This window comes from Coregonus lavaretus (assembly GCF_964263955.1).
Source record: "Coregonus lavaretus genome assembly, chromosome: 2".
Lineage (NCBI taxonomy): Eukaryota > Metazoa > Chordata > Actinopteri > Salmoniformes > Salmonidae > Coregonus > Coregonus lavaretus.
In genome coordinates this window covers 63,814,466-63,834,413 of record NC_139989.1, presented here as the reverse complement: position 1 = coordinate 63,834,413, position 19,948 = coordinate 63,814,466, and the positions used below count along the sequence as shown (strand labels likewise).

The following is a 19,948-nucleotide window of genomic DNA, read 5'->3' as shown; positions in this document are numbered from 1 at the left end:
CCCCCCGTGTGGTTCTGGGATTTTTGCTCACCGTTCTTGTGATCATTTTGACCCCACTGGGTGAGATCTTGCGTGGAGCCCCAGATCGAGGGAGATTATCAGTGGTCTTGTATGTCTTCCATTTCCTAATAATTGCTCCCACAGTTGATTTCTTCAAACCAAGCTGCTTACCTATTGCAGATTCAGTCTTCCCAGCCTGGTGCAGGTCTACAATTTTGTTTCTGGTGTCCTTTGACAGCTCTTTGGTCTTGGCCATAGTGAAGTTTGGAGTGTGACTGTTTGAGGTTGTGGACAGGTGTCTTTTATACTGATAACAAGTTCAAACAGGTGCCATTAATACAGGTAACGAGTGGAGGACAGAGGAGCCTCTTAAAGAAGAAGTTACAGGTCTGTGAGAGCCAGAAATCTTGCTTGTTTGTAGGTGACCAAATACTTATTTTCCACCATAATTTGCAAATAAATTCATTACAAATCCTACAATGTGATTTTCTGGAGAAAAAAAATCTCAATTTGTCTGTCATAGTTGACGTGTACCTATGATGAAAATTACAGGCCTCTCTCATCTTTTTAAGTGGGAGAACTTGCACAATTGGTGGCTGACTAAATACTTTTTTCCCCCACTGTATGTGTCTGAAGCTATGTGTCTGTAGCTATCTGTCTGTACTCTGTATCTCACTGTCTGCCCCAGTACCAGTACCAGTACCACACACTACTAGACCTCACTGTCCATGGTCCATACACTCTGGTCCCCACACTGTGGTCCAAAGACTGCATGTTTGTGAGTCAAATGAAAGTCATGATGTTGTCCCTGGAAAATAACCTTTGTGAAAGGTGGTTTGACAACTCCTCTCTCCAGTGTGTGTGTGTGTGTGTGTGTGTGTGTGTGTGTGTGTGTGTCTGTAGGCCAACAGAGGCGGCTAGAGCTCATCAGACTGCTAATATTAAAACCACTGAGGATCCAGTACCTCTCCTCTGATCTGTTCTATCAGTCTTTGTTTCTCAGGCACCAGGCATCAGCTTGACGCTCCTCTGGCCCACATCCACCTGGTTCCTGTAAATAAGAACCTAAAACCCAAAACAAAGATGGGAGCTCATCCAGAACAAATGGAACTGTTTTGAGTGTTATTGGCAGGGCTGGTGTAGTCTTTCCTTTCTTTAAGCAAACGTCCTTTCCCATCTTAAGCCATTCGTCTCTGCGTTGTGTGATGAATGAAGGTGGAAAGTGTGTGTGTGTCTCTGTGTGTGTTTGTGTGTGTGTGTGTGATGGATGGATGGATGGATGAATGAATGAATAAAGGTTTTATATAAAGCGTGTCTGATGCTTTGCTCTACTGATACTCCACCACTCCTGGCCCGTTTCCATCACTCTGCATGGTCCTGGCCCGTTCCCATCACTCTGCACGGTCCTGGCCCGTTCCCATCACTCTGCACGGTCCTGGCCCTTTCCCATCACTCTGCACGGTCCTGGCCCTTTCCCATCACTCTGCACGGTCCTGGCCCTTTCCCATCACTCTGCACGGTCCTGGCCCTTTCCCATCACTCTGCACGACGGTCCTGGCCCTTTCCCATCACTCTGCACGACGGTCCTGGCCCGTTCCCATCACTCTGCACGATCCTGGCCCGTTCCCATCACTCTGCACGGTCCTGGCCTGATCCCATCACTCTGCACGGTCCTGGCCCGTTCCCATCACTCTGCATGATCCTGGCCCAGATAGGGGTTCTCAAACTGGGGGTCCAACCTCCAACGGCTCCCAGACCCAGTACCCTTGTTCCTCTCCCCTCTCAGACCCAGGCTGTATCCCAAATGGCACCCAATTCCTTACATACAGTGAGGCAAAAAAGTATTTGATCCCCTGCTGATTTTGTACGTTTGCCCACTGACAAAGAAATGATCAGTCTATAATTTTAATGGTAGGTTTATTTGAACAGTGAGAGACAGAATAACAACAAAAAAATCCAGGAAAACGCATGTCAAAAATTTTATAAATTGATTTGCATTTTAATGAGGGAAATAAGTATGACCCCCTCTCAATCAGAAAGAGTTCTGGCTCCCAGGTGTCTTTTATTCAGGTAACGAGCTGAGATTAGGAGCACACTCTTAAAGGGAGTGCTCCTAATCTCAGCTTGTTACCTGTATAAAAGATACCTGTCCACAGAAGCAATCAATCAATCAGATTCCAAACTCTCCACCATGGCCAAGACCAAAGAGCTCTCCAAGGATGTCCGGGACAAGATTGTAGACCTACACAAGGCTGGAATGGGCTACAAGACCATTGCCAAGCAGCTTGGTGAGAAGGTGACAACAGTTGGTGCGATTATTCGCAAAAGGAAGAAACACAAAAGAACTGTCAATCTCCCTCGGCCTGGGGCTCCATGCAAGATCTCACCTCGTGGAGTTGCAATGATCATGAGAACGGTGAGGAATCAGCCCAGAACTACACGGGAGGATCTTGTCAATGATCTCAAGGCAGCTGGGACCATAGTCACCAAGAAAACAATTGGTAACACACTACGCCGTGAAGGACTGAAATCCTGCAGCGCCCGCAAGGTCCCCCTGCTCAAGAAAGCAGATATACAGGCCCGTCTGAAGTTTGCCAATGAACATCTGAAAGATTCAGAGGAGAACTGGGTGAAAGTGTTGTGGTAAGATGAGACCAGAATTGAGCTCTTTGGCATCAACTCAACTCGCCGTATTTGGAAGAGGAGGAATGCTGCCTATGACCCCAAGAACACCATCCCCACCGTCAAACATTATGCTTTGGGGGTGTTTTTCTGCTAAGGGGACAGGACAACTTTACCGCATCAAAGGGACGATGGACGGGGCCATGTACCGTCAAATCTTGGGTGAGAACCTCCTTCCTTCAGCCAGGGCATTGAAAATGGGTCGTGGATGGGTATTCCAGCATGACAATGACCCAAAACACACGGCCAAGGCAACAAAGGAGTGGCTCAAGAAGAAGCACATTAAGGTCCTGGAGTGGCCTAGCGAGTCTCCAGACCTTAATTCCATAGAAAATCTGTGGAGGGAGCTGAAGGTTTGAGTTGCCAAACGTCAGCCTCGAAAGCTTAATGACTTGGAGAAGATCTGCAAAGAGGAGTGGGACAAAATCCCTCCTGAGATGTGTGCAAACCTGGTGGCCAACTACAAGAAACGTCTGACCTCTGTGATTGCCAACAAGGGTTTTGCCACCAAGTACTAAGTCATGTTTTGCAGAGGGTTCAAATACTTATTTCCCTCATTAAAATGCTAATCAATTTATAAAATGTTTGACATGCGTTTTTCTGTCTTTTTTTGTTGTTATTCTGTCTCCGACTGTTCAAATAAACCTACCATTAAAATTATAGACTGATCATGTCTTTGTCAGTGGGCAAACGTACAAAATCAGCAGGGGATCAAATACTTTTTTCCCTTACTGTAGTGTACTATTGTTGTCCAGGGCCCATAGAGGTTGGAAAGTAGTGCTTTATAAAGGGAGCAGGATGCCATGTGAGACATCCCTGGTCTCTCTCCCCCCTCAGCCCCAGTCAGCTAGTGAAAGCCAACCCCTCCGGTGTGACTAATGCCCATGGGGATACACGCTCAACACTTAACGATGATTTGTGGTGGTTAGGTTTATTTTTAACCCATTTCAGTTTGTGGAGGTAATGTAGAACAATAAGGTGATGGTTTTAATAGGTGTAGTGAGGGTGGTAAAGCTACGGTCATCTGCCAACAATGCCTGTAAACCTATTCCCTGAGAGGTGATCTGGCCTGGCCCCTCTGTCTCTCTCTGTCTCTCCCTCTGTCTCTCTCTGTCTCTCTCTCTCTGTCTCTCTCTCTCTCTGTCTCTGTCTCTGTCTCTGTCTCTGTCTCTGTCTCTCACTCTCACTATCTCTCACTCTCTGGACCTGTGGCTTGGTAGACTCTTGCTATAATCTGGATGGACTGGTCTGGAGACACACACACACACTTCTGAGGTAGCCAGAACTGTGATCCTAGGCTGAGGTAGCCAGAACTGTGTCCCTAGGCTGAGGTAGCCAGAACTGTGTCCCTAGGCTGAGGTAGCCAGAACTGTGTCCCTAGGCTGAGGTAGCCAGAACTGTGTCCCTAGGCTGAGGTAGCCAGAACTGTGATCCTAGGCTGAGGTAGCCAGAACTGTGATCCTAGGCTGATTTGGAGTTGGTTCTCACACAGAGTCCAAAGTGATGAAGCATCCTGTTGGATCCCTGGAAACTCTTTCTCACCCTCCTAGTCTTGTTTACTGCCGTTTCACATTTTGTGTTGCTGTATTATACATAAACGATCTCTAGTGAGACTACCCTTCCTCTCTTTCTCCCTGCCCCTCTCCCACTGCTTAGTCCAACTCTCTCATACCCCCTGAAAGACCATGTCATCACCACAGACCGTTGTAACTGCCGATATAGAAAAGAAAGACAGAATTCCTCTCTTCTTCTGCTGTCTCCAGCGGATCTTGATGCTGTGTTGTAGCTGTGTGAACGATGAGCAGCTTTCATAGCCTTCACTGTCACTCAGTTTCATGACGTCATCACTATGTGAGGGGAAATTATACCACGAAATCAGTGTGTGTGTCCCTATTCCCTCTGGACTCTGGCCAAAAGTAGTGCACTACAGTGGAAATACAGTGCCATTTGGGACTTTAGACTTAATGTTGCTCAATGTGGCTTCTCACACTGTCAATCTAGACTTACGCAATTTTAAACGGAGCGGTAATATCATGTTTTATTGTTATGGGGTTCTCTCTCTCCCCCTGTCTCCCTCTCCCTCCATCTCTTTCCCTCTCAACATCCCTCTCTCCCCCCTCCTCTCTCCCTTTCCCTCCCTCCCTCCATCTCTTTCCCGCTCTACATCCCCCCTCCCCTCTCCCTCTCTCCTTATCTCTCCATCTCCAGGTTCGTTTCTCCTCCCAGTCTCTGTTTGACCACCTGATGTTGATTCAGCAGGATACAGCCGCTCTGGGACAGTTTAGTGACACACTGCTACGCGTCTTCAGAGACAACCTGAGAAATGACAGGTAGGCGCACACACACACACACACACACACACACACACACACACACACACACACACCCTTTGTACACATGCACACACTCTTCTATCTATTTATTTCTTACAGTCCACTTATGCAATACGTGGGAGATTAAAATTGATAGTTTTAAAAAAACGATGTATTTTTTTACACATTATTCTATTTTGAGCCCGGTCTCCCTAGTGTCAATCTCAATGAAACTAACCTGGTAAAATAAAGATAAGCTAAAGGTAATGTGTGTCTGTGTAGGGTGTCGGTCCCCTTCCTGAAGATGCTGGACCAGATGCTGGCTCGAGCCTGCTTTGACACCTTCACTACTGACCAGGAGTGAGTCTAGTAGTGTTCATGTTATATAATGTTGCTTTATTGATGCCTGTTAGGTAGGACTCAATACTACTTCATTATCTCACAGAAACAGCAGAAACAGGATATACAGTGGGGAGAACAAGTATTTGATACACTGCCGATTTTGCAGGTTTTCCTACTTACAAAGCATGTAGAGGTCTGTCATTTTTATCATAGGTACACTTCAACTGTGAGAGACGGAATCTAAAACAAAAACCCAGAAAATCACATTGTATGATTTTTAAGTAATTAATTTGCATTTTATTACATGACATAAGTATTTGATCACCTACCAACCAGTAAGAATTCCAGCTCTCACAGACCTGTATGTTTTTCTTTAAGAAGCCCTCCTGTTCTCCACTCATTACCTGTATTAACTGCACCTGTTTGAACTCGTTACCTGTATAAAAGACACCTGTCCACACACTCAATCAAACAGACTCCAACCTCTCCACAATGGCCAAGACCAGAGAGCTGTGTAAGGACATCAGGGATAAAATTGTAGACCTGCACAAGGCTGGGATGGGCTACAGGACAATAGGCAAGCAGCTTGGTGAGAAGGCAACAACTGTTGGCGCAATTATTAGAAAATGGAAGAAGTTCAAGATGACGGTCAATCACCCTCGGTCTGGGGCTCCATGCAAGATCTCACCTCGTGGGGCATCAATGATCATGAGGAAGGTGAGGGATCAGCCCAGAACTACATGGCAGGACCTGGTCAATGACCTGAAGAGAGCTGGGACCACAGTCTCAAAGAAAACCATTAGTAACACACTACGCCGTCATGGATTAAAATCCTGCAGCGAACGCAAGGTTCCACCGCTCAAGCCAGCGCATGTCCAGGCCCGTCTGAAGTTTGCAAATGACCATCTGGATGATCCAGAGGAGGAATGGGAGAAGGTCATGTGGTCTGATGAGACAAAAATAGAGCTTTTTGGTCTAAACTCCACTCGCCGTGTTTGGAGGAAGAAGAAGGATGAGTACAACCCAAAGAACACCATCCCAAAAGTGAAGCATGGAGGTGGAAACATCATTCTTTGGGGATGCTTTTCTGCAAAGGGGACAGGACGACTGCACCGTATTGAGGGGAGGATGGATGGGGCCATGTATCGCGAGATCTTGGCCAACAACCTCCTTCCCTCAGTAAGAGCATTGAAGATGGGTCGTGGCTGGGTCTTCCAGCATGACAATGACCCGAAACACACAGCCAGGGCAACTAAGGAGTGGCTCCGTAAGAAGCATCTAAAGGTGCTGGAGTGGCCTAGCCAGTCTCCAGACCTGAACCCAATAGAAAATCTTTGGAGGGAGCTGAAAGTCCGTATTGCCCAGCGACAGCCCCGAAACCTGAAGGATCTGGAGAAGGTCTGTATGGAGGAGTGGGCCAAAATCCCTGCTGCAGTGTGTGCAAACCTGGTCAAGACCTACAGGAAACGTATGATCTCTGTAATTGCAAACAAAGGTTTCTGTACCAAATATTAAGTTCTGCTTTTCTGATGTATCAAATACTTATGTCATGCAATAAAATGCAAATTAATTACTTTAAAATCATACAATGTGATTTTCTGGATTTTTGTTTTAGATTCCGTCTCTCACAGTTGAAGTGTACCTATGATAAAAATTACAGACCTCTACATGCTTTGTAAGTAGATAAACCTGCAAAATCGGCAGTGTATCAAATACTTGTTCTCCCCACTGTATATAGAAGATTAATAGTGTTGTATATCTAGAATACATGAAGAAATGTCATATATTGTCTGATTGAATTAATAGAAGCTAAACTAATCTGTTATTTCCTCTCTGTCTCTCTCTACTCTCTGTCTCTCTCTTTTTCTCTGCTTTGTCTCTCTTCTCTCTGTCTGTCTCTCGTTTTCTCTCTCTCTCTCTGTAGTCATCAGTTCTGTGTGGACCTGTTGGCTCTCTGTAAGGAAGAAATTAAAAAGTCCAAGGACACTCAGAAGCTACGCTCCGCTATCGCTGTGTGAGTGGGGTATCTTTTAACACACACAGGAACATCTGTGACTCACGCCTGCACTCACTAACTCACTCACACACACACACATAATAATTATTATTTAATTACCACAGTGAATGATTGTAATGTTTGTTTATCTGTCAATTAATCCCATAAGGGATGGGTTGCCAACTGGCGATTTGACACGAAAATAAAATGTAATTCATTCATTCACACACACGACATTCAGAAGCTCTGCTCCTGTATCACTGTGTGAGGATCCTCTAACATTACTGTAGCAATCACTCATACTCCAAATGCATCTGGACTGCATCTCACTTGTAATACAGTGTTAACACATTCACTCATAACAGACAAACTGATATACACACTCTACCCCTTGATCTCCCACCCTAACCCTCTCTCTCCCCTCCTGTAGGTTCTGTGGTCTGATCCAGTTCCAGGGAGAGGTCCGTAAGAAGGTTCTGTTTCAGCTGCTGCTTCTTCTCTGTCACCCCTTCCCTGTGGTGAGTTAGCGCTCTCTCTCTCGCGCGCGCTCCCCCCCCCCCCCGGATCAGGAAGACCAAAGCCAGCCAGGTGTAACATGCTCTCTCTCTACAGATCAGGAAGACCACAGCCAGCCAGGTGTACGAGATGCTGCTGACCTACGATGATGTCATCGACCCTGACGTGATGGATGACGTCATGACCTCGCTGAGTGACACCAACTGGTCAGTGGAATGAAGACAGGAACTGGCGTGCTCAACGCAATAGACCATAGCTGCGTTCCGATTCTCCACCCTTCTCCCGGTGTTTCATTTGCACACTCCCAGTCATGAAGTTAACAATGGTCTAAGCCCCCTCCAATCCTATGCTTTTAAATCCAGGAGAGGAAGTGTGCAAATGTACACTTTGGGAGAAGTGTGGAGAATTGGGATGCAGACCCTGTAACAGGTCTTTGGGTGCAGGGTTTTAAAGGCAGACCTTGTAACAGGTATTTGGGAGCAGGGTTTTAAGGACAGACCTTGTAACAGGTCTTTGGGTGCAGGGTTTTAAGGGCAGACCTTGTAACAGGTCTTTGGGTGCAGGGTTTTAAGGGCAGACCTTGTAACAGGTCTTTGGGTGCAGGGTTTTAAGGGCAGACCTTGTAACAGGTCTTTAGGTGCAGGGTTTTAAGGGCAGACCTTGTAACAGGTCTTTGGGTGCAGGGTTTTAAGGACAGCCCTTGTAACAGGTCTTTGGGAGCAGGGTTTTAAGGGCAGACCTTGTAACAGGTCTTTGGGTGCAGGGTTTTAAGGGCAGACCTTGTAACAGGTCTTTGGGTGCAGGGTTTTAAGGGCAGACCTCTGTAACAGGTCTTTGGGTGCAGGGTTTTAAGGACAGACCTTGTAACAGGTCTTTGGGTGCAGGGTTTTAAGGACATTAACTAGTAAAGGGAAACCCCTTACTTACTGGAAATGGTTTTAACAAGAAATGAGCGGTGGACTATTTTAATAATAATACGGTAATAATAATAATATTGTCTCCTGCTACTAATTTATTAAACTGCTAAAGACCATTTCCAGACAATGAGGCTTTTCCCTTGTCTACTAACTGGTCATTGGTCACACAGTGTTTTCTAGAGGAGTCATTGCACTATAGGGTCAGTCTTACGGTAGGTTTAGTCTTCCTGTAGGGTCAGTCTTCCTGTAGGGTCAGTCTTCCTGTAGGGTCAGTCTTCCTGTAGGGTTAGTCCAACTGTAGGGTTAGCCTTCCTGTAGGGTTAGTCTTCCTGTAGGGTCAGTCTTACTGTAGGGTTAGTCTTACTGTAGGGTTAGTGCTACTGTAGGGTTAGTCTTACTGTAGGGTTAGTCTTCCTGTAGGGTTAGTCTTCCTGTAGGGTTAGTCTTACTGTAGAGTTAGTCTTACTGTAGGGTTAGTCTTACTGTAGGGTTAGTCTTCCTGTAGGGTTAGTCCAACAGTAGGGTTAGTCTTACTGTAGGGTTAGTCTTACTGTAGGGTTAGTCTTCTTGTAGGGTTAGTCTTCTTGTAGGGTTAGTCTTACTGTAGGGTCAGTCTTACTGTAGGGTCAGTCTTACTGTAGGGTTAGTCCAACTGTAGGGTTAGTCTTACTGTAGGGTTAGTCTTACTGTAGGGTTAGTCTTACTGTAGGGTTAGTCTTACTGTAGGGTCAGTCTTACTGTAGGGTCAGTCTTACTGTAGGGTCAGTCTTACTGTAGGGTTAGTCTTACTGTAGGGTTAGTCATACTGTAGGGTTAGTCTTACTGTAGGGTTAGTCTTCCTGTAGGGTTAGTCCAACAGTAGGGTTAGTCTTACTGTAGGGTTAGTCTTACTGTAGGGTTAGTCTTCCTGTAGGGTTAGTCTTACTGTAGGGTTAGTCTTACTGTAGAGTTAGTCTTACTGTAGGGTTAGTCTTACTGTAGGGTTAGTCTTCCTGTAGGGTTAGTCCAACAGTAGGGTTAGTCTTACTGTAGGGTTAGTCTTCTTGTAGGGTTAGTCTTCTTGTAGGGTTAGTCTTACTGTAGGGTCAGTCTTACTGTAGGGTCAGTCTTACTGTAGGGTTAGTCCAACTGTAGGGTTAGTCTTACTGTAGGGTTAGTCTTACTGTAGGGTTAGTCTTACTGTAGGGTTAGTCTTACTGTAGGGTTAGTCTGACTGTAGGGTGAGTCCAACTATAGGGTTAGTCTTACTGTAGGGTTAGTCTTCTTGTAGGGTTAGTCTTACTGTAGGGTTAGTCTTACTGTAGGGTCAGTCTTACTGTAGGGTCAGTCTTACTGTAGGGTTAGTCTTACTGTAGGGTTAGTCATACTGTAGGGTTAGTCTTACTGTAGGGTTAGTCTTCCTGTAGGGTTAGTCCAACAGTAGGGTTAGTCTTACTGTAGGGTTAGTCTTACTGTAGGGTTAGTCTTCTTGTAGGGTTAGTCTTACTGTAGGGTTAGTCCTACTGTAGGGTCAGTCTTACTGTAGGGTTAGTCTTACTGTAGGGTTAGTCTTACTGTAGGGTTAGTCTTCCTGTAGGGTTAGTCTTACTGTAGGGTCAGTCTTCCTGTAGGGTCAGTCCAACTGTAGGGTTAGTCTTCTTGTAGGGTGAGTCCAACTATAGTGTTAGTCTTCCTGTAGGGTTAGTCTTACTGTAGGGTTAGTCTTACTGTAGGGTTAGTCCTACTGTAGTGTCAGTCTTACTGTAGTGTCAGTCTTCCTGTAGGGTTAGTCCAACTGTAGTGTTAGTCACACTGTAGGTTCAGTCTTCCTGTAGGTTCAGTCTTCCTGTAGGGTTAGTCTTACTGTAGTGTCAGTCTTACTGTAGGCTTAGTCTTACTGTAGGGTTAGTCTTCCTGTAGGGTTAGTCTTCCTGTAGGGTTAGTCTTCCTGTAGGGTTAGTCTTACTGTAGGGTTAGTCCAACTGTAGTGTTAGTCCTACTTTAGTGTTAGTCTTACTGTAGGGTTAGTCTTACTGTAGGGTTAGTCTTACTGTAGGGTTAGTCTTACTGTAGGGTTAGTCTTCCTGTAGGGTTAGTCTTACTGTAGGGTTAGTCCAACTTTAGTGTTAGTCGTACTGTAGGGTCAGTCCAACTGTAAGGTCAGTCTTCCTGTAGGGTTAGTCCTACTGTAGGGTTAGTCTTACTGTAGGGTTAGTTTTACTGTAGGGTTAATTTTACTGTTGGGTTAGTCTTACTGTAGGGTTAGTCTTACTGTAGGGTTAGTCCAACAGTAGGTTAGTCTTCCTGTAGGGTTGGTCTTACTGTTGGGTTAGTCTTCCTGTAGGGTTAGTCTTACTGTAGGGTTAGTCTTACTGTAGGGTTAGTCTTACTGTAGGGTTAGTTCAACTGTAGTGTTAGTCGTACTGTAGGGTCAGTCGTACTGTAGGGTCAGTCCAAGTGTAGGGTCAGTCTTCCTGTAGGGTTAGTCTTCCTGTAGGGTTAGTCCTACTGTAGGGTTAGTCTTCCTGTAGGGTATCTTACTGTAGTTAGTCTTACTGTAGGGTTAGTCTTACTGTAGGGTTAGTCTTACTTTAGGGTTAGTCTTCCTGTAGGGTTAGTCTTCCTGTAGGGTTAGTCTTCCTGTAGGGTTTGTCTTCCTGTAGGGTTAGTCTTACTGTAGGGTTAGTCTTCCTGTAGGGTTAGTCCAACAGTAGGGTTAGTCTTACTGTAGGGTCAGTCCAACTGTAGGGTTAGTCTTACTGTAGGGTTAGTCTTACTGTAGGGTAGGGTTAGTCTTACTGTAGGGTTAGTCTTACTGTATGGTTAGTCTTCCTGTAGGGTTAGTCTTCCTATAGGGTTAGTCTTACTGTAGGGTTAGTCTTACTGTAGGGTTAGTCTTACTGTAGGGTTAGTCTTACTGTAGGGTTAGTCTTACTGTAGGGTTAGTCTTCCTGTAGGGTCAGTCTTACTGTAGGGTCAGTCTTACTGTAGGGTTAGTCCAACAGTAGGGTTAGTCTTCCTGTAGGGTTAGTCTTACTCTAGGGTTAGTCTTACTGTAGGGTTAGTCTTACTGTAGGGTTAGTCTTACTGTAGGGTTAGTGCTACTGTAGGGTTAGTCCAACTGTAGGGTTAGTCCAACTGTAGGGTAGTCTTCCTGTAGGGTTAGTCCAACTGTAGGGTTAGTCTAACTGTAGGGTTAGTCTAACTGTAGGGTTAGTATTACTGTATGGTTAGTCTTCCTGTAGGGTTAGTCTTACTGTATGGTTAGTCTTACTGTAGGGTTAGTCTTACTGTAGGGTTAGTCTTACTGTAGGGTCAGTCCTACTGTAGGGTCAGTCTTACTGTAGGGTCAGTCTTACTGTAGGGTTAGTCTTACTGTAGGGTTAGTCTTACTGTAGGGTTAGTCTTACTGTAGGGTTAGTCTTCCTGTACGGTTAGTCCAACTGTAGGGTTAGTCCTCCTGTAAGGTTAGTCCTACTGTAGGGTTAGTCTTCCTGTAGGGTTAGTCTTACTGTAGGGTCAGTCTTCCTGTAGGGTGAGTCCAACTGTAGGGTTAGTCTTCCTGTAGGGTGAGTCCAACTAAAGGGTTATTCTTACTGTAGGGTTAGTCCAACTGTAGTGTCAGTCTTACTGTAGTGTCAGTCTTACTGTAGGGTTAGTCCAACTGTAGGGTTAGTCTTCTTGTAGGGTGAGTCCAACTATAGTGTTAGTCTTCCTGTAGGGTTAGTCTTACTGTAGGGTTAGTCTTACTGTAGGGTTAGTCCTACTGTAGTGTCAGTCTTACTGTAGTGTCAGTCTTCCTGTAGGGTTAGTCCAACTGTAGTGTTAGTCACACTGTAGGTTCAGTCTTCCTGTAGGGTTAGTCTTACTGTAGTGTCAGTCTTACTGTAGGCTTAGTCTTACTGTAGGGTTAGTCTTCCTGTAGGGTTAGTCTTCCTGTAGGGTTAGTCTTCCTGTAGGGTTAGTCTTACTGTAGGGTTAGTCCAACTGTAGTGTTAGTCCTACTTTAGTGTTAGTCTTACTGTAGGGTTAGTCTTACTGTAGGGTTAGTCTTACTGTAGGGTTAGTCTTACTGTAGGGTTAGTCTTCCTGTAGGGTTAGTCTTACTGTAGGGTTAGTCCAACTTTAGTGTTAGTCGTACTGTAGGGTCAGTCCAACTGTAAGGTCAGTCTTCCTGTAGGGTTAGTCCTACTGTAGGGTTAGTCTTACTGTAGGGTTAGTTTTACTGTAGGGTTAATTTTACTGTTGGGTTAGTCTTACTGTAGGGTTAGTCTTACTGTAGGGTTAGTCCAACAGTAGGTTAGTCTTCCTGTAGGGTTGGTCTTACTGTTGGGTTAGTCTTCCTGTAGGGTTAGTCTTACTGTAGGGTTAGTCTTACTGTAGGGTTAGTCTTACTGTAGGGTTAGTTCAACTGTAGTGTTAGTCGTACTGTAGGGTCAGTCGTACTGTAGGGTCAGTCCAAGTGTAGGGTCAGTCTTCCTGTAGGGTTAGTCTTCCTGTAGGGTTAGTCCTACTGTAGGGTTAGTCTTCCTGTAGGGTATCTTACTGTAGTTAGTCTTACTGTAGGGTTAGTCTTACTGTAGGGTTAGTCTTACTTTAGGGTTAGTCTTCCTGTAGGGTTAGTCTTCCTGTAGGGTTAGTCTTCCTGTAGGGTTTGTCTTCCTGTAGGGTTAGTCTTACTGTAGGGTTAGTCTTCCTGTAGGGTTAGTCCAACAGTAGGGTTAGTCTTACTGTAGGGTCAGTCCAACTGTAGGGTCAGTCTTACTGTAGGGTTAGTCTTACTGTAGGGTTAGTCTTACTGTAGGGTAGGGTTAGTCTTACTGTAGGGTTAGTCTTACTGTATGGTTAGTCTTCCTGTAGGGTTAGTCTTCCTATAGGGTTAGTCTTACTGTAGGGTTAGTCTTACTGTAGGGTTAGTCTTACTGTAGGGTTAGTCTTACTGTAGGGTTAGTCTTCCTGTAGGGTCAGTCTTACTGTAGGGTCAGTCTTACTGTAGGGTTAGTCCAACAGTAGGGTTAGTCTTCCTGTAGGGTTAGTCTTACTCTAGGGTTAGTCTTACTGTAGGGTTAGTCTTACTGTAGGGTTAGTCTTACTGTAGGGTTAGTGCTACTGTAGGGTTAGTCCAACTGTAGGGTTAGTCCAACTGTAGGGTAGTCTTCCTGTAGGGTTAGTCCAACTGTAGGGTTAGTCTAACTGTAGGGTTAGTCTAACTGTAGGGTTAGTATTACTGTATGGTTAGTCTTCCTGTAGGGTTAGTCTTACTGTAGGGTTAGTCTTACTGTATGGTTAGTCTTACTGTAGGGTTAGTCTTACTGTAGGGTCAGTCCTACTGTAGGGTTAGTCTTACTGTAGGGTTAGTCTTACTGTAGGGTTAGTCTTACTGTAGGGTTAGTCTTCCTGTACGGTTAGTCCAACTGTAGGGTTAGTCCTCCTGTAAGGTTAGTCCTACTGTAGGGTTAGTCTTCCTGTAGGGTTAGTCTTCCTGTAGGGTTAGTCTTACTGTAGGGTCAGTCTTCCTGTAGGGTGAGTCCAACTGTAGGGTTAGTCTTCCTGTAGGGTGAGTCCAACTAAAGGGTTATTCTTACTGTAGGGTTAGTCCAACTGTAGTGTCAGTCTTACTGTAGTGTCAGTCTTACTGTAGGGTTAGTCCAACTGTAGTGTCAGTCTTCCTATAGGGTTAGTCTTACTGTAGGGTTAGTCCTACTGTAGGATTAGTCTTCCTGTAGGGTTAGTCTTCCTGTAGGGTTAGTCCTACTGTAGGGTTACTCCTACTGTAGGGTTAGTCTTCCTGTAGGGTTAGTCCAACTGTAGTGTTAGTCACACTGTAGGGTCAGTCTTCCTGTACGTTCAGTATTCCTGTAGTGTCAGTCTTACTGTAGGCTTAGTCTTACTGTAGGCTTAGTCTTACTGTAGGCTTAGTCTTACTGTAGGGTTAGTCTTCCTGTAGGGCTAGTCTTACTGTAGGGCTAGTCTTACTGTAGGGTTAGTCTGACTGTAGGGTGAGTCCAACTATAGGGTTAGTCTTACTGTAGGGTTAGTCTTCTTGTAGGGTTAGTCTTACTGTAGGGTTAGTCTTACTGTAGGGTCAGTCTTACTGTAGGGTCAGTCTTACTGTAGGGTCAGTCTTACTGTAGGGTTAGTCTTACTGTAGGGTTAGTCATACTGTAGGGTTAGTCTTACTGTAGGGTTAGTCTTCCTGTAGGGTTAGTCCAACAGTAGGGTTAGTCTTACTGTAGGGTTAGTCTTACTGTAGGGTTAGTCTTCTTGTAGGGTTAGTCTTACTGTAGGGTTAGTCCTACTGTAGGGTCAGTCTTACTGTAGGGTTAGTCTTACTGTAGGGTTAGTCTTACTGTAGGGTTAGTCTTCCTGTAGGGTTAGTCTTACTGTAGGGTCAGTCTTCCTGTAGGGTCAGTCCAACTGTAGGGTTAGTCTTCTTGTAGGGTGAGTCCAACTATAGTGTTAGTCTTCCTGTAGGGTTAGTCTTACTGTAGGGTTAGTCTTACTGTAGGGTTAGTCCTACTGTAGTGTCAGTCTTACTGTAGTGTCAGTCTTCCTGTAGGGTTAGTCCAACTGTAGTGTTAGTCACACTGTAGGTTCAGTCTTCCTGTAGGTTCAGTCTTCCTGTAGGGTTAGTCTTACTGTAGTGTCAGTCTTACTGTAGGCTTAGTCTTACTGTAGGGTTAGTCTTCCTGTAGGGTTAGTCTTCCTGTAGGGTTAGTCTTCCTGTAGGGTTAGTCTTACTGTAGGGTTAGTCCAACTGTAGTGTTAGTCCTACTTTAGTGTTAGTCTTACTGTAGGGTTAGTCTTACTGTAGGGTTAGTCTTACTGTAGGGTTAGTCTTACTGTAGGGTTAGTCTTCCTGTAGGGTTAGTCTTACTGTAGGGTTAGTCCAACTTTAGTGTTAGTCGTACTGTAGGGTCAGTCCAACTGTAAGGTCAGTCTTCCTGTAGGGTTAGTCCTACTGTAGGGTTAGTCTTACTGTAGGGTTAGTTTTACTGTAGGGTTAATTTTACTGTTGGGTTAGTCTTACTGTAGGGTTAGTCTTACTGTAGGGTTAGTCCAACAGTAGGTTAGTCTTCCTGTAGGGTTGGTCTTACTGTAGGGTTAGTCTTCCTGTAGGGTTAGTCTTACTGTAGGGTTAGTCTTACTGTAGGGTTAGTCTTACTGTAGGGTTAGTTCAACTGTAGTGTTAGTCGTACTGTAGGGTCAGTCGTACTGTAGGGTCAGTCCAAGTGTAGGGTCAGTCTTCCTGTAGGGTTAGTCTTCCTGTAGGGTTAGTCCTACTGTAGGGTTAGTCTTCCTGTAGGGTATCTTACTGTAGTTAGTCTTACTGTAGGGTTAGTCTTACTGTAGGGTTAGTCTTACTTTAGGGTTAGTCTTCCTGTAGGGTTAGTCTTCCTGTAGGGTTAGTCTTCCTGTAGGGTTTGTCTTCCTGTAGGGTTAGTCTTACTGTAGGGTTAGTCTTCCTGTAGGGTTAGTCCAACAGTAGGGTTAGTCTTACTGTAGGGTCAGTCCAACTGTAGGGTCAGTCTTACTGTAGGGTTAGTCTTACTGTAGGGTTAGTCTTACTGTAGGGTTAGTCTTACTGTATGGTTAGTCTTACTGTAGGGTTAGTCCAACTGTAGGGTTAGTCTTCCTGTAGGGTTAGTCTTCCTGTAGGGTTAGTCTTCCTGTAGGGTCAGTCCAACTGTAGGGTTAGTCTTCCTGTAGGGTGAGTCCAACTATAGGGTTAGTCTTCCTGTAGGGTTAGTCCTACTGTAGGGTTAGTCTTACTGTAGGGTTAGTCTTACTGTAGCGTTAGTCTTACTGTAGGGTTAGTCATCCTGCAGGGTTAGTCTTACTCTAGGGTTAGTCTTACTGTAGTGTCAGTCTTACTGTAGGGTTAGTCCAACAGTAGGGTTAGTCTTCCTGTAGGGTTAGTCTTCCTGTAGGGTTAGTCCAACAGTAGGGTTAGTCTTACTGTAGGGTTAGTCTTACTGTAGGGTTAGTCTTACTGTAGGGTTAGTCCAACTGTAGGGTTAGTCCTACTGTAGGGTTAGTCTTACTGTAGGGTTAGTCTTACTGTAGCATTAGTCTTACTGTAGGGTTAGTCATCCTGTAGGGTTAGTCTTACTCGAGGGTTAGTCTTACTGTAGGGTTAGTCCAACAGTAGGGTTAGTCTTCCTGTAGGGTTAGTCTTCCTGTAGGGTTAGTCCAACAGTAGGTTTAGTCTTACTGTATGGTTAGTCCTACTGTAGGGTCAGTCCTACTGTAGGGTTAGTCCTACTGTAGGGTCAGTCTTACTGTATGGTTAGTCTTACTGTAGGGTTAGTCTTACTGTAGCGTTAGTCTTACTGTAGGGTTAGTCTTACTGTAGGGTTAATCCAACTATAGGGTTATTCCTACTTTAGTGTTAGTCGTATTGTAGGGTCAGTCCAACTGTAGGGTTAGTCTTCCTGTAGGGTTAGTCTTCCTATAGGGTTAGTCTTACTGTAGGGTTAGTCTTCCTGTAGGGTCAGTCTTACTGTAGGGTCAGTCTTACTGTAGGGTTAGTCCAACAGTAGGGTTAGTCTTCCTGTAGGGTTAGTCTTACTCTAGGGTTAGTCTTACTGTAGGGTTAGTCTTACTGTAGGGTTAGTCTTACTGTAGGGTTAGTGCTACTGTAGGGTTAGTCCAACTGTAGGGTTAGTCCAACTGTAGGGTAGTCTTCCTGTAGGGTTAGTCCAACTGTAGGGTTAGTCTAACTGTAGGGTTAGTCTAACTGTAGGGTTAGTATTACTGTATGGTTAGTCTTCCTGTAGGGTTAGTCTTACTGTATGGTTAGTCTTACTGTAGGGTTAGTCTTACTGTAGGGTTAGTCTTACTGTAGGGTCAGTCCTACTGTAGGGTCAGTCTTACTGTAGGGTCAGTCTTACTGTAGGGTTAGTCTTACTGTAGGGTTAGTCTTACTGTAGGGTTAGTCTTACTGTAGGGTTAGTCTTCCTGTACGGTTAGTCCAACTGTAGGGTTAGTCCTCCTGTAAGGTTAGTCCTACTGTAGGGTTAGTCTTCCTGTAGGGTTAGTCTTACTGTAGGGTCAGTCTTCCTGTAGGGTGAGTCCAACTGTAGGGTTAGTCTTCCTGTAGGGTGAGTCCAACTAAAGGGTTATTCTTACTGTAGGGTTAGTCCAACTGTAGTGTCAGTCTTACTGTAGTGTCAGTCTTACTGTAGGGTTAGTCCAACTGTAGTGTCAGTCTTCCTATAGGGTTAGTCTTACTGTAGGGTTAGTCCTACTGTAGGATTAGTCTTCCTGTAGGGTTAGTCTTCCTGTAGGGTTAGTCCTACTGTAGGGTTAGTCCTACTGTAGGGTTAGTCTTCCTGTAGGGTTAGTCCAACTGTAGTGTTAGTCACACTGTAGGGTCAGTCTTCCTGTACGTTCAGTATTCCTGTAGTGTCAGTCTTACTGTAGGCTTAGTCTTACTGTAGGCTTAGTCTTACTGTAGGCTTAGTCTTACTGTAGGGTTAGTCTTCCTGTAGGGCTAGTCTTACTGTAGGGCTAGTCTTACTGTAGGGTTAGTCTTACTGTAGGGTTAGTCTAACTGTAGGGTTAGTCTAACTGTAGGGTTAGTATTACTGTAGGGTTAGTCTTCCTGTAGGGTTAGTCTTACTGTATGGTTAGTCTTACTGTAGGGTTAGTCTTACTGTAGGCTTAGTCTTACTGTAGGCTTAGTCTTACTGTAGGGTTAGTCTTCCTGTAGGGCTAGTCTTACTGTAGGGTTAGTCCAACTATAGTTTTAGTCCTACTGTAGGGTCAGTCTTCCTGTAGGGTCAGTCTTCCTGTAGGGTTAGTCTTACTGTAGGGTTAGTCTTCCTGTAGGGTTTGTCTTCCTGTAGGGTTAGTCTTCCTGTAGGGTTAGTCATCCTGTAGGGTTAGTCTTACTCTAGGGTTAGTCTTACTGTAGTGTCAGTCTTACTGTAGGGTTAGTCCAACAGTAGGGTTAGTCTTCCTGTAGGGTTAGTCTTCCTGTAGGGTTAGTCCAACAGTAGGGTTAGTCTTACTGTAGGGTTAGTCTTACTGTAGGGTTAGTCTTACTGTAGGGTTAGTCCAACTGTAGGGTTAGTCCAACTGTAGGGTTAGTCTTCCTGTAGGGTTAGTCCAACTGTAGGGTTAGTCCTACTGTAGGGTTAGTCTTACTGTAGGGTTAGTCTTACTGTAGCGTTAGTCTTACTGTAGGGTTAGTCATCCTGTAGGGTTAGTCTTACTCGAGGGTTAGTCTTACTGTATGGTTAGTCCAACAGTAGGGTTAGTCTTCCTGTAGGGTTAGTCTTCCTGTAGGGTTAGTCTTCCTGTAGGGTTAGTCCAACAGTAGGTTTAGTCTTACTGTAGGGTTAGTCCTACTGTAGGGTCAGTCCTACTGTAGGGTCAGTCCTACTGTAGGGTCAGTCTTACTGTAGGGTTAGTCTTACTGTAGGGTTAATCCAACTATAGGGTTATTCCTACTTTAGTGTTAGTCGTATTGTAGGGTCAGTCCAACTGTAGGGTTAGTCTTCCTGTAGGGTTAGTCTTCCTATAGGGTTAGTCTTACTGTAGGGTTAGTCTTACTGTAGGGTTAGTCTTACTGTAGGGTTAGTCTTCCTGTAGGTTCAGTCTTACTGTAGGGTCAGTCTTACTGTAGGGTTAGTCCAACAGTAGGGTTAGTCTTCCTGTAGGGTTAGTCTTACTGTAGGGTTAGTGCTACTGTAGGGTTAGTCCAACTGTAGGGTAGTCTTCCTGTAGGGTTAGTCCAACTGTAGGGTTAGTCTAACTGTAGGGTTAGTCTAACTGTAGGGTTAGTATTACTGTATGGTTAGTCTTCCTGTAGGGTTAGTCTTACTGTATGGTTAGTCTTACTGTAGGGTTAGTCTTACTGTAGGGTTAGTCTTACTGTAGGGTCAGTCCTACTGTAGGGTCAGTCTTACTGTAGGGTCAGTCTTACTGTAGGGTTAGTCTTACTGTAGGGTTAGTCTTACTGTAGGGTTAGTCTTACTGTAGGGTTAGTCTTCCTGTACGGTTAGTCCAACTGTAGGGTTAGTCCTCCTGTAAGGTTAGTCCTACTGTAGGGTTAGTCTTCCTGTAGGGTTAGTCTTACTGTAGGGTCAGTCTTCCTGTAGGGTGAGTCCAACTGTAGGGTTAGTCTTCCTGTAGGGTGAGTCCAACTAAAGGGTTATTCTTACTGTAGGGTTAGTCCAACTGTAGTGTCAGTCTTA

General features: G+C 45.0%; 1 protein-coding gene across 1 annotated transcript in view; it reads left to right on the top strand.

Annotated features, from left to right (window-relative positions):
* tbcd (tubulin folding cofactor D) overlaps positions 1-19,948 on the top strand; it is a 97,277-nt gene that overhangs the window by 58,063 nt on the left and 19,266 nt on the right. Inside the window, exons 33-37 of the mRNA XM_084179877.1 lie at positions 4,891-5,012; positions 5,277-5,354; positions 7,261-7,350; positions 7,763-7,850; positions 7,945-8,054. Coding sequence (XP_084036003.1) covers positions 4,891-5,012; positions 5,277-5,354; positions 7,261-7,350; positions 7,763-7,850; positions 7,945-8,054 — 488 coding nt within the window. The remainder of the gene's footprint in view (positions 1-4,890; positions 5,013-5,276; positions 5,355-7,260; positions 7,351-7,762; positions 7,851-7,944; positions 8,055-19,948) is intronic.